The 13,018-nt window shown below is 40.5% G+C and overlaps 1 protein-coding gene across 3 annotated transcripts in view; it reads left to right on the top strand.

Moving 5' to 3' along the window:
* The window catches only part of ATP8A1 (ATPase phospholipid transporting 8A1), a 234,655-nt gene that overhangs the window by 16,628 nt on the left and 205,009 nt on the right, over positions 1-13,018 (top strand). For 2 of the 3 annotated variants that reach the window (XM_063136399.1, XM_063136398.1), the window contains exons 3-5: positions 1,558-1,657; positions 3,319-3,417; positions 6,821-6,866. In XM_063136399.1, the coding sequence (XP_062992469.1) occupies positions 1,558-1,657; positions 3,319-3,417; positions 6,821-6,866 (245 nt within the window). Of the gene's footprint in view, positions 1-1,557; positions 1,658-3,318; positions 3,418-6,820; positions 6,867-13,018 lie in introns of those variants that run through there. The other variant, XM_063136400.1, reaches the window with a different exon arrangement.

Below are 13,018 nucleotides of genomic sequence, written 5' to 3'. Positions count from 1 at the left end.
ATATATAGCACTGAAACCTCTTCACTGCTTCCGGAATAACAAACTTTACAAGGCGTGTTGAGATAAATTCTCTGAGACATCTCAGCCTTTTCTTTAAATTTTAAATTAAATATTTAAATTAAATTAGTTTTTACACTAAATTTTGTAGCCCTGGCACTACCTTGGTGCAATCCTAAAAATATTTGTGTTCTCTAATTGTATTGTTAATTCTCCTTTAAGACTAATAAATTGGCTTACAAGAGAACGTTATCTGTATTAATTAAACTTGAACTTTTCCTGAAGGCTATAAAGAGGCTGAATAATTGGCTAGTATCTAAAGTACCTTGCAACTAGGTTTGTGCTCCCAAGATAGCTTTTGGGCTTGTGCTTTCTGAAGAGCAAACCTCCATGCAAAATAAATTGCTTTTGAAAACAAAGGAATTTTCAGAAGTAGTTTGAAATATGTCATGGAGGGTCTTCTGTTCAAAGGATGAAAAATCTAAAATTCCTCGAAGCATTGCCCTAGCCTTTGGATATATCTAAAATAAACCTTAGATTCTAGCCTTTAAAAAAACAAAAAAGCTTCGCCTATTGGGTAATATAGAAACAAAATAAATAGAATAAAATATTTAAATTCATAATAAATAAACCAAAATGTAAAGGTTACATTTATTTAGATTAATTTCTGTTACTTATCTCCTGTTATGTAACTATAAATAAGCCTAAGAACAATTTAAATTACTTGTACACAAGTTCTGGCATTAATAATACATAAAGAATTGAATGTAATTTATTTTAGAAATGCATTCTATATTATATAGCTGAGATACAGTTTAATGGAGCATTTTTTATTTTTTATTAGAATTCTTTAAAAACATGCATGTGCATATATGTGGACAAACACACATTTCATATAGTTAAAAAAAAGTTCCTATGACACACATACCAAAACATATACATGTCTGTGGCAACAGCAATGGTCATGTTGTTGGGCTAGTTTTGGCTTTTCCAGGGTAAAATTTAAAGTAACAAAACTGTTTTAACTTGAGATTACAGTGGAAGAAATAGAAACCTATACTGTTGGAAATGACAGTTTTGCAATATTATATCCAAAATCAAGTCCATATCAGTCGATTCTGAGTCCTTGGGTGAAAATCTTTTCTGGCCCAAGGAGTGAAAATCTACAGATGTGGATGTGATAAAGGCAGTTCAGGCAGATTTTAACTCCCATTGTGTAGTTATAGTGCATATGTATTCATTGTTCTTATACATTCTGACAATAGAGTTGTAAACGGTATTATTGTGGTATGTGGGTTTTGGATATTGTTTTAGGGTTAGGGGAGTATTCTAGCTCTTCAATACTGCCTCATACGTGCATAGGCTCATTAATTGATTTATTTTATTTAAACAACATATACTGTTTGATATCACAAGATTTATACGCAGTTTACAATTAATTGAATTAACAGAGAGACATGTCAGACTATATGATTACATTGTCTACTAAATTCTGAATATAGGGTGCTATATGATTTTTATCTCGATTAACTACATACAGTTTTAATCTCTGTCTCTTAGCACTGCAAAATACAACTTAATCACATTCCTGCCGAGGTTCCTCTATTCCCAGTTCAGAAGAGCTGCTAATGCCTTTTTTCTTTTCATTGCATTGCTTCAGGTAAGCTAGATGAGGTAAATATATTTTAATAGCATTTAATTGTCATAAATATAGTTGCTTTAAATGTCCTGAAGTGTCGTATCCTCATTCATTTTAATTGTGTGATACAGTACAACTTCAGAGAAAATTTCATTAGAACACTGCACTCCTGCATGTGGTCATCCCCACCACTTTTTATCCACAAGCAGCCCCTTCCTATTTAGCTCTTCCAGAGACAAACCAAAATAAATGGAAACACTCATTTCAGTAAGGTGGCAGGTCGGTGGAGCTCTCACAAGGGAGCTCCACTGATCTCCCTCCTTCTAGAAATGAGTGTTTCTGCATTTTGGGGGGCTTGCCTTTAGAAGCGCTTAATCACAGTTTCACAAGCATTAGGGGCTGCTTGTGAACTGGAAGTGGCAATGCTAGCTGAGCACGGACCAGAATCGGCAGCCAGTTCCACTAGTTAATGGGCAGCATTGGATTCTGCCTTTTGTTTTACCCTGTAGAATTGTATTATTTTTATAAATACAGTGATGCTTTCTTAAACACATACATTGTTGTAATAACATCTAAATCTAAACTCCTTTTAACAGTTGAACTTTTCATGCTGCATGGATAGATAAAATAAAGATTGACTAAGAGAAAAAGGAATATTTCTGAAGTTTATGTGTCTACTGTATGGGAAAGAAGTCCACTGGCAATAGGGGACAGGAAGTCGGTGAAACATTGCAGAGTAGGCAGTTAAGAACAATAGCAACTGTATCCCATTTTATTTATTTATTTTATTTATTTATTTATTACATTTTTATACTGCCCAATAGCCAAAGCTCTCTGGGCGGTTCACAAAAATTAAAACTATAATAAACAACCGACAGGTTAAAAACAGAAATACAAAATACAGTATAAAAAGCACAACCAGGATAAAACCATGCAGTAAAATTGATATAAAATTAAAATACAGAGTTAGAACAGTAAAATTTAAATTTAAGTTAAAATTAAGTGTTAAAATACTGAGAGAATAAAAAGGTCTTCAGCTGGCGACGAAAAGAGTACAGTGTAGGCGCCAGACGGACCTCTCTGGGGAGCTCATTCCACAGCCGGGGTGCCACAGCAGAGAAAGCCCTCCTCCTAGTAGCCACCTGCCTCACTTCCTTTGGCAGGGGCTCACGAGAAGGGCCCCTGTAGATGATCTTAAGGTCCGGGCAGGGACATATGGGAGGAGGCGTTCCTTCAGATAACCTGGCCCCATATCGTTTAGGGCTTTGAATGTCAGTACCAGCACTTTGAAGTGAAATGTCTTGTTCCTTCATTCGAACTTGCAGCCACCTATTTGAGGAATTGTCCTCTTTTACATTTAAAAGAGCCCTCCTGCTACTTTCATTTTTATTTTGTATTTCTGTTTCTAATAATTAAATAGCATTTTAAAATACAAAATATAAAAGTTCTTATAAAGTTGCTCTGACTTTTATACTGCCTGTTTGGTGCATTCTCTTCCCCTCCTTATTGTTTTATTATGATTTTATTAGAATGTAAGCCTATGCGGCAGGGTCTTGCTATTTATTGTTTTACTCTGTACAGCACCATGTACATTGATGGTGCTATATAAATAAATTAATAATAATAATAATAATAATAATAATAATAATAATAATAATAATAATACTCTTTTTTTTCCTTAGCAAATTCCAGATGTTTCTCCAACAGGACGTTATACCACCTTGGTTCCTCTCTTATTTATTTTAGTTGTAGCAGCAGTTAAAGAAATAATAGAAGATATTGTAAGTATTAAATATTTTTTATTTATTACATTTATATCCCATTCTTTCTTCCATTGTGGAACTCAGGGTAGTTACATGTGGTTTCCCTTCCAAGCACTGAGCAGACCCAGACATGCTTAGCTTTAGCTGCCTCATGTGCCTTCAGAAAAATTTTTTTCTAAATACCACTGAACTGTAGTACTTATGTTCATATGTTGAACATAACATATATTGCTTAAATTATTCTGGGTTGGATCCAAAGGTGCCACCAAGGCATATTTTTTTTAAAAAAAATCTAAACAGGAAGAAGAAAACATTTATTATTGTACATATAACATACATGTGGTGATGGTGATGTCATTGAGCAGTAGGAGGAAAAGAACATACCTCTACTTGCCTACCACTTCCTGCATTTAAAATTAGCATAATTTCCTATTCTTTTTATATTTTAAATACAGCTGATCTGTGACACAGTAGTTCGTGTTATGAAATTATTCTTTTAGTTAAAGTTTTCTTCCTTTCTGGATATAGAATTGGTTTTAAAATAGGAGACTTTCAAAACAGTATATCCTGACCCCATAGACAATGAAATTCTAAAATGGAAATATTTTTTATACCTTCCCTAAGGGGCATGTGTCTCTTGATACTTCATTGGATTACATAAAATCAGAGACTGTAACACCAAGTGGTTACCTACAGATCAGTGTTTACAAATAGAAATTTCAGTCATTCAATCTCAACTCAAAGACAGTATTTTCAATACATGCAATTTGCACAGTTGGCTGAGAGTATGAAGTGATGAACATGTATGTGTCAAGTGGCTCTCAAAAGTCCTGTCTGGGTTGTGGCTCCATGGGCACCACGTTGCCGATCCAAGCCTCTGCTGTGGTGGCTCATTATGTGTGAACCTAGCGAAGATGTGTTGTTGGGGTAGTTGACAAGCCACACAAAAGGTATGGGCTGTTTTAGGATTACAGGTGGCTGTCAGCCACTCCAATAACCCACCCTCGCTGGGTTTACACATAACGAGAAGCTACAGTGTACCCCCACTGTGTCCAAATATTTAAAATGGCAGCCATCCCTGTGGCAGGAAGCCCCATGGGGAAATTCATCCACAGTGGGTTCTCATTACATGCAAACCAGGCTGATATATGTCAGCTGCCTCTGTTTAAAAGTATTATATTTGAGTTAATTATCAAATGTCAGGAAAACTCTGGTATTCAATCTGTGATAGCTTTTCACATACATAAGTCATTATTTGATGTTGTAAATACTGAGATATGAATATACACGTGTGGACAGTGCTAGTATCAGAAGGTAGTATTACTATCGTGCAGGTACTGTTTACATGTGCACGTTAATCTCTTAGCAACTTCAATGTTAAATGATTACTTAGAACACAAATGTAGCCAGCAGATTCTCTGGCTGGAGGAAGTTAGGATGGGATGGAAAATCCCTTCCCAACAGCAAAGAGGAGCCCTGCTAGTGGTGGTGGTGGGGACATTTGCCCTGGTAGCCCCTCAAAGAGCCGAAGTGTGAAATCTACAGGAGGGGGAAATTTTAAATATATATATATATATATATATATATATATATATATATATATTCCAGAGAAGAAAAATGGTACACTGCCTGCCCAGGCCTGTTGTGAGCCAACTGGACAATTCACTACTTCATTCCTCCCACCCTAATCTCACGTAGAATTTTTTGTCATACATTTGAAAAAGCTAAATAATTGCCTTAAACACAATTACCTTTAAATTGGAGCTGGTCATGCATATGTAAACCATGTAGGAAACTTCACACATTCATGCTCATCACTTAATGACCTTCTGCCAAATGTATAAACTGCCTGTGTTGAAAAGTACTGCCTTTGAGTTAACACTTGTACTTATGTGACTTACACTCTCTTTCTCGCTTTAAGGAAAAAGTTACATACAGGTTTCTACAACTCTGCTTGCCAGCTTGCCAATGGAAAGCACACTTTTTTCCTGGCAAGTTTCCCTGACTTGGGAGAAGTCTTGAGGATTTCCTTGATCTTCCCCTGAGTCTTGTAGCGGTTAAGAAAAAGTAAGACATCTTGCTGGTCTCCAAGGCAATATAAAGTCTAAGGCCAGATCTACACCAAGCAGGATATGGCATTATGAAAGTGGTATGAAAGCAGTATATAAGAGGCAGAATCTACACTACTGCTTTATAGTGGTATTGAAGTGCACTGACATATATCGCTTTAAAACCACTTTCATAGTGTTATATCCTGCTTGGTGCAGATGTGTCATGGGCACCAACAGTTGTCAGTGCACTTCAATACTACTATAAAGCAGTAGTGTAGATCCGGCCTAGGAGAGCCCTTCCCTCCTCCAGGTTTGGAGAAGGGTGAGTGATCAAAACTTAGTGTAATGTTACAATCAAGATCCCTTGGGAGGAGAGGAGGGTCAATTGCAGTACAACTGTTCACCAGATGTAAAAGCCACCCTAACTCTCTGGACCCCTGCTTATGTATTTTGCTTTTAAAAATGCAGTTATTACAGCACTCTGATAATTTCTCCCTTTCTTGAGACATATTTATACATTGAGGCCTACTATAGCTATGTATCTGCTTGAATATGATATTGATTTGTTTTATATTCATATTGATATAATTCCTAGAAAAGGGGTGAGTGGTGTTTTATTGGAACAACAGATATTATTATGAAAGCTGCAGTCCTGAATACTATTTTTATGTGGTAAGACCCACTGAATTCAATTAGTATTTTGCATGACTGTCTATTTCTTTTCCTGGAAGTAAGTCCCATTGAGCTTAGTGAGACCTGATTCCTTATATGCATGTGTCTCTGTGGCTTGCAGGAACACTTAATACATTCATGAAGCTCCCCTTGTCTCACTTGTTGACTACTGATATTGCAGTGCATCACATTGACTCTTAAGCTATTTCTGTGGAAACAAATGGGAAAAGGTGCTAGCAGTCTGTCACTAACAACTGCATTGTTTCTGGTTGGTGTGTGTGTAAGCTGGTTCTTGACAGAAATACTTGTGACTATACAGTCAACTGGGAGAATGAGTCCGCAAGACACATCCAAGGGAAGTATCCAATGGTGCTACTCCCTTAATGCAATTTCCATATTGGTAGCATAAGTGACCTCTAGCACAGTGCCAATTGTATATCCTGGTGTGACACATTTCCCTGTGGGATTATGGTAAACTACCTTTTGTCAGGTTTTCATTGATGCATTAGAAATCAACATATAGTCTGAGCAGTGGTGGAGGGTGCAGAGCTTATATTTCTCTTGCCATAGCAATATTAATAGAGTTATAATGGGTCAATATGCAAGGACCTCTCTTATAATTTATTTTTCCCTCTAAATTGAACAATGTTTTGATATTTAATTACAATCATTTAAATGTTTATACACTTTTGTTACAGAAAAGGCATAAAGCTGATAATGCTGTGAACAAGAAGCAAATACAAGGTATGAGAATTAATATAGCAGTTTTTTAAAAGTACAATGAAGAAAAATGAAGTTGAATGACATTTTCGAACTCCCATTATTTTTTATTACTACTTTTTAACAGCAGTTAGCAGTTGTATGATGTAGGTTCATCAACCGCATCTGTGCAGGAACATATTTTGTTTGTATTGTACCTAGAAATCTGAGGAATTTTAAGCCACACGTGTTGAGGTCATTTCTGATATCTAAATTCTTTGTTCCATGTGTGGTGTATCAAAAAGGATAGACCAGACAGTTAAAAACTTCAAACAAAAAGGTGTTATGGTATGGTTAATAATAATAATAATAATAATAATAATAATAATAATAAATCCTACTTTTTCCCCAATACTGGGATTCAATGTGGCTTTACAAATTAAAATATGTACAATTAAAACATATACATAAAGATATGCAAAACTTAAAAATATAATTAAACATGTTTAAAATATTAAGATATTTAAAACATTTTAAAACATTTAAAATACAAATATTTTTTTAAAAAAAAATCCAATGCATAAACAACACTTAAGCAGAAGTCCAGACTATTCCCCCAAAGGCCTGCCAGAACAAAAAAGTTCTTGCCTGCCTCTGGAAGCATAGCAAGGAGGGAGCCAGTCTAGCTTCCCTGGGAAGAGAGTTCCAGAGTCCTGCAGCAGCCACCAAGAAGGCCCTCTTCCTCATTGCAAACAGGCGTGCCTGTGATGGTGGCGGGACAAAGAAAAGGGCCTCCCCTGAAGATCTCGGGACAGGCAGGCTCATAAGGGAGAATACGGTCTTTCAGATAACCTCGACCCGAACTGTATAGGGCTTTATAGGTCATAACCAGCACTTTGAATTGTGCCTGGAAACAGACTGGAAACCAGTGGAGCTGTTTTAACAGGGGAGTTATATGCTCCCTGTAACCAGCCCCAGTCAACAACCTGGCTGCAGCTCTTTGAACCAGCTGAAGTTCTTCTTCGTGGTCTCTATGCATCACACATATGGGCTCTGTGCCCATGCTGAGACCTGAACCAGAACCTCATATTGCTTGGTATAACGTTTTAGGCAGGAACCATCCCCCAACACTACTGCACATGTGCACACTGTTCCCATCTATACCTCAGTTCTTCGTTGTCCGCCATTGTGGCTAGACCGTTTGAACCAACCTCCTAGCGTCACCACAATTGCTTCAACAACCGCTATCTCCCAAGGACGACTATCAATCTGATTCATCCTCTTCGGTATCAGTGATGCCTTCCATGCCTTCACCAGATGACGCAGTTGCGTCTCAAGACCTAATATCCCCATCGGAAGATATGGGCCGGTTTTCTGAGTACATCCTCAGAATGTCTCAGTCTCTTGGTCTGGAGACTCAGCAACAGACAGAGAGGCTCGTTGATCCTATTTACGATGTCCTCCACACAGAGGCCAATGCTTCGGTGGTGATTCCTTTTCCACTTACCCTATTGCAAACCGCTCAGCTATCGTGGAAGACTCCCTCTTCGACTGCACCAACATCTAAATGCCTTGAGTCCATGTACCAGATCCAAGAAAAGGATGCAGGCTTCCTCTTCCAGCACCCTAAGCCAAATTCCATCGTTGTCAAATCGTCCCAGGGCAAGTCGCAACGAATCCACTCGGCGCCTGTGGACAAAGAAGGAAGAAAATTAGATTTCCTAGGTCAGAAAATCTATGCCTCTACATCTTTAGGGCTACGTGCTGCTACCCATCAGGCCACTATGGCCAGGTTTCAGTTATTCCTGTGGGAGAAAGTAGGGTCACTATATGACTATTTGCCAGATAATAAGAGAGAACTAGCAAGAGTGTTTCAATCGGAGGCAGCAGCTATCGCCCGACAACAACTGAGCACGGCTAGTCATCAGGTCGATTGTGACTCTAAAGCCATGATGGGTGCCATTGCCCTGCACAGACATGCATGGCTATGGTCAGCGGGGCTTAGCCAAGAGACTAAAACTCACATAGAAAACCTACCGTTCAATGGTGAGGGGCTGTTTAATGCTAAGACCGACGAGGCCATGGACTCTATCCACAAGGCCCATACAACAGCAAAACGGATGGGCATTTCGACACCAGCCATCCTGTATAGACCACGCCATTGGACCAAGCAGCCTTTTACACAACAACAACGCCCTCAGTATGATAGGCCACCTCGGCAGCAACAGCAAAAAATGCAAAGAAAGCGCCCCTACCCTCAACGGTACCAAGCTAATAGACGTCAGCCGGATTTCAGTAAAAAGCAGCGGCTTTGACTGTCATCACACTTACCAGCCGCCTTTCGGAAACCGACTACAAGTTTTTGTTCAGGAGTGGGAGCGCATAACTACGGACTCTTGGATCCTTGCCATCATACGCAGCGGTTACCACATCGAATTCGACACCCTCCCTCCTTTTTCGGGAATAAAAATAACACCACCTTCACACACACCCTCATCCAAGAAATAAATGTTCTTCTAGAAAAAGGGGCTATTTGTCCAGTACCAATTCAGCAAATGAATCAGGGATTCTATTCCCATTATTTCACTGTTCCGAAAAAGGATGGAGGCCTTCGACCGATATTAGACTTAAGACATGTCAACAATTTCATTACTCCCAAGAAATTCCGTATGACCACCATTGCGTCTGTCCTACAGTTGCTCCACAAAGATGTTTGGTTTGCTGTTATAGACTTAAAGGATGCCTATTTCCACATTGCCATCAGGCCATCCAGTCAACATTTCCTCTGTTTCTCACTTGGAGACCAACAGTTCCAGTTCGTAGTTCTCCCTTTCGGTTTAGCGACTGCCTCTCAAGTCTTTACAAAGTGCATGTTGGTGATCTGTGCAATCTTTCGACAATGCGCGATCGCTGATTACCCCTACATTGACGACTGGCTTCTAGTTGCAGATGACTCTATCACCCTGCAAAAGAATATAGACACCACGTTGAAACTCCTCGACAGGCTGGGTCTATGGGTCAACTTCGAAACATCTACCCTAACACCACAAAGGAAAATAGACTTTATTGGGGTCACCCTGTCGTCGACGGACGGTCGAGCTTATCTTCCAGTACCGAGGGCTACTATGTTACAGGACCTAGTACTAGACATCATAGATCGGCCGTTGGTTACGGCTTGGACTTACCTAAAGATTACTGGGTCTGATGTCAGCCACCACAGCGGTGATCAAGTTTGTGCGCCTACGGATGAGAATTCTCCAGAATTGGTTTCTCAGGACATTCGATCTCCATACCGATGCTCGTCGGTCGCGACTGGCCATACCGCACTCGGTACGGTCATCCCTTCTCTGGTGGTTGTCGAGCAGGAACACCCTCGAGGGAGTACCTTTCCACATGCCAACACCATCAAAGACAGTCACAACTGATGCTTCCCTTGTTGGATGGGGAGCACATTGCGACTCCCTCCTTGTTCAGGGTCGATGGCAGAAATCACTGAACAAGGAACACATCAACCACCTCAAACTGCTCACTGTTGAGAAGGCTTTGAATGCCTTTGCACCAATCCTAATGACGCGCAGTGTGCTCATTGCTACCGACAACACCACAATGGTCTGCTACTTGAACAGACAAGGCGGCACGATGTCTCACCCACTAAATCAGTCCACTATGCGCATCTGGAATTGGTGCATAAGGAGAAGGATCCATCTCACAGCCATACATGTAGCAGGGAAGGACAACATTATTGCAGATTCCCTGAGCAGGTCCTTCAGCATGTCACACGAGTGGGAGCTGGACAGGGAGACCAGGGAGGATTTGTTTCGGTACTGGGGAGTACTGATGGTCAATCTCTTCGCCACGAATACCAATGCGACATGCCCCAAGTTCTGCAGCAGAGCGGGCATGGGACCGAACTCCTTGGGGGATGCCTTCACCAGAGCTTGGAGGGGAACTCTGATTTACATGTTCCCACCGTTTCCACTCCTGACACACGTGGTATCAAAAATCCAGATGGACAAATCAGACTGTATCCTGATAGCCCCTTGGTGGCCTCGCCAACCCTGGTTCGCTCACGTCCTTCGACTGTCGAACCACAACTTTATAAAACTCAAGCTGATACCGAAGCTGCTAACACAGAACAATGGCAGGATTCGACATCCGGACCTGGAGATGTTAAAACTGACAGCATGGAGAATAATCCCTCATCATTCAATTATTATTATTATTATTATTATTATTATTATTATTTATTTATTTATTTATATAGCACCATCAGTGTACATGGTGCTGTACAGAGTAAAACAGTAAATAGCAAGACCCTGCCGCATAGGCTTACAATCTAATAAAATCATAGTAAAACAATAAGGAGGGGAAGAGAATGCAAACAGGTACAGGGTAGGGTAAGCAGGCACAGGGTAGGGTAAAACTAACAGTAGAAAGTAACAGTAGAAGTCTGCACAACATCAAGTTTTAAAAGCTTTAGGAAAAAGAAAAGTTTTTAGTTGAGCTTTAAAAGCTGCGGTTGAACTTGTAGTTCTCAAATGTTCTGGAAGAGCGTTCCAGGCGTAAGGGGCAGCAGAAGAGAATGGACGAAGCCGAGCAAGGGAAGTAGAGGCCCTTGGGCAGGCGAGAAACATGGCATCAGAGGAGCGAAGAGCACGAGCGGGGCAATAGTGTGAGATGAGAGAGGAGAGATAGGAAGGAGCTAGACCGTGAAAAGCTTTGAAGGTTAACAGGAGAAGTTTATATTGGATTCTGTAGTGAATTGGAAGCCAATGAAGAGATTTCAGAAGCGGAGTAACATGGTCGGAGCGGCGAGCCAAGAAGATGATCTTTGCGGCAGAGTGGTGAACAGAAACCAACGGACTGATGTGAGAAGAAGGAAGGCCAGAGAGAAGAAGGTTGCAGTAGTCCAACCGTGAAATAACCAGCGCATGAACAAGCGTTTTGGCAGAAGAGACAGACAAAAATGATCGAATCCTGGCAATATTATATAGGAAAAATCGACAAGATTTAGCTACTGCCTTAATATGAGGAATAAAGGAGAGCGAGGAGTCGAAGATAAAGCCAAGGCTACGAGCTTCCTTGACCGGAGTAAGCGTAACATCATTGACAGTAAGAGAGAATGAGAGATGAGGAGAAGGTTTAGGAGGAAAAACAAGCAATTCAGTCTTTGCCATGTTAAGTTTCAAGCGACGATGAAGCAGCCAAGCTGAGATATCTGAAAGACATGCCGAGATACGATCGTGAACATCAGGAGAAAGTTCCGGAGATGACAGATATAGTTGTGTATCATCGGCGTACAGATGATATTGGAGGCCATGAGATTGAATAAGCTTGCCCAAGGGCAACATGTATAAGGAAAACAACAACGGGCCAAGCACTGAGCCTTGCGGAACCCCTACTGAAAGGGGAAAGGAGGAAGACGAGCTGCCATTAGTCAACACGCTGAAAGAGCGACCCGCTAGATAGGAGGCAAACCAGTTATAGACAGAGCCACAAAATCCAAGGTCATGAAGGGAATCTAAGAGAAGATTCAACCCTGACAGTAGATGGAATATTATTGGAAAAGATTCACACTGTTTGCGCAAAGAAAGGGACTCCAGCCTGACTGCTGCACCCTTTATGACATACTAGGTTACCTACTCTCGCTGTAACGAGAAGGTTTAAAGTTGTCATCAATTAAAGTTCATCTCGCAGCCATTCTCCATCCCACCGTGGTATCGAAGGTTTCTCACCTTTTTCTCACCCTGTAACTAAGACATTTTTACGAGGGTTAAAGAACGCGATACCGACAACCAAACACGTAGTCCCTACCTGGAGCTTGTCAGTGGTTTTACAGGCACTTACAAAAAAGCCTTTTGAACCTCTAGCCATGGTCGACCTTCAGTTACTATCTTTGAAGGTTGCATTCCTCATGGGGATCACATCAGCACGACGTGACAGTGAACTCAGGGCTCTGATGGTGGACTCTCCTTATCTTGTATTTCATAGGGAGAAGGTTGTGCTCCGCGCGGATATAGCATTCTTGCCAAACACAGGATATTGTGTTACCTGCCTTTTTTCCTAGCCCAACAACTCTGTTGGAATCCACTCTGCACATGCTCGATGTCAGAAGAGCGCTTGCCTTCTACAAATCTCGAACAGAAGGTTTGAGACAAACACAGCAACTGTTTGTCTGCTACGGTGAGCCTAGGAAG

The sequence above is a fragment of the Elgaria multicarinata genome, chromosome 10, assembly GCF_023053635.1.
Source record: "Elgaria multicarinata webbii isolate HBS135686 ecotype San Diego chromosome 10, rElgMul1.1.pri, whole genome shotgun sequence".
In the NCBI taxonomy this organism is placed as follows: domain Eukaryota; kingdom Metazoa; phylum Chordata; class Lepidosauria; order Squamata; family Anguidae; genus Elgaria; species Elgaria multicarinata.
This window is presented reverse-complemented; position numbering and strand designations above follow the sequence as displayed.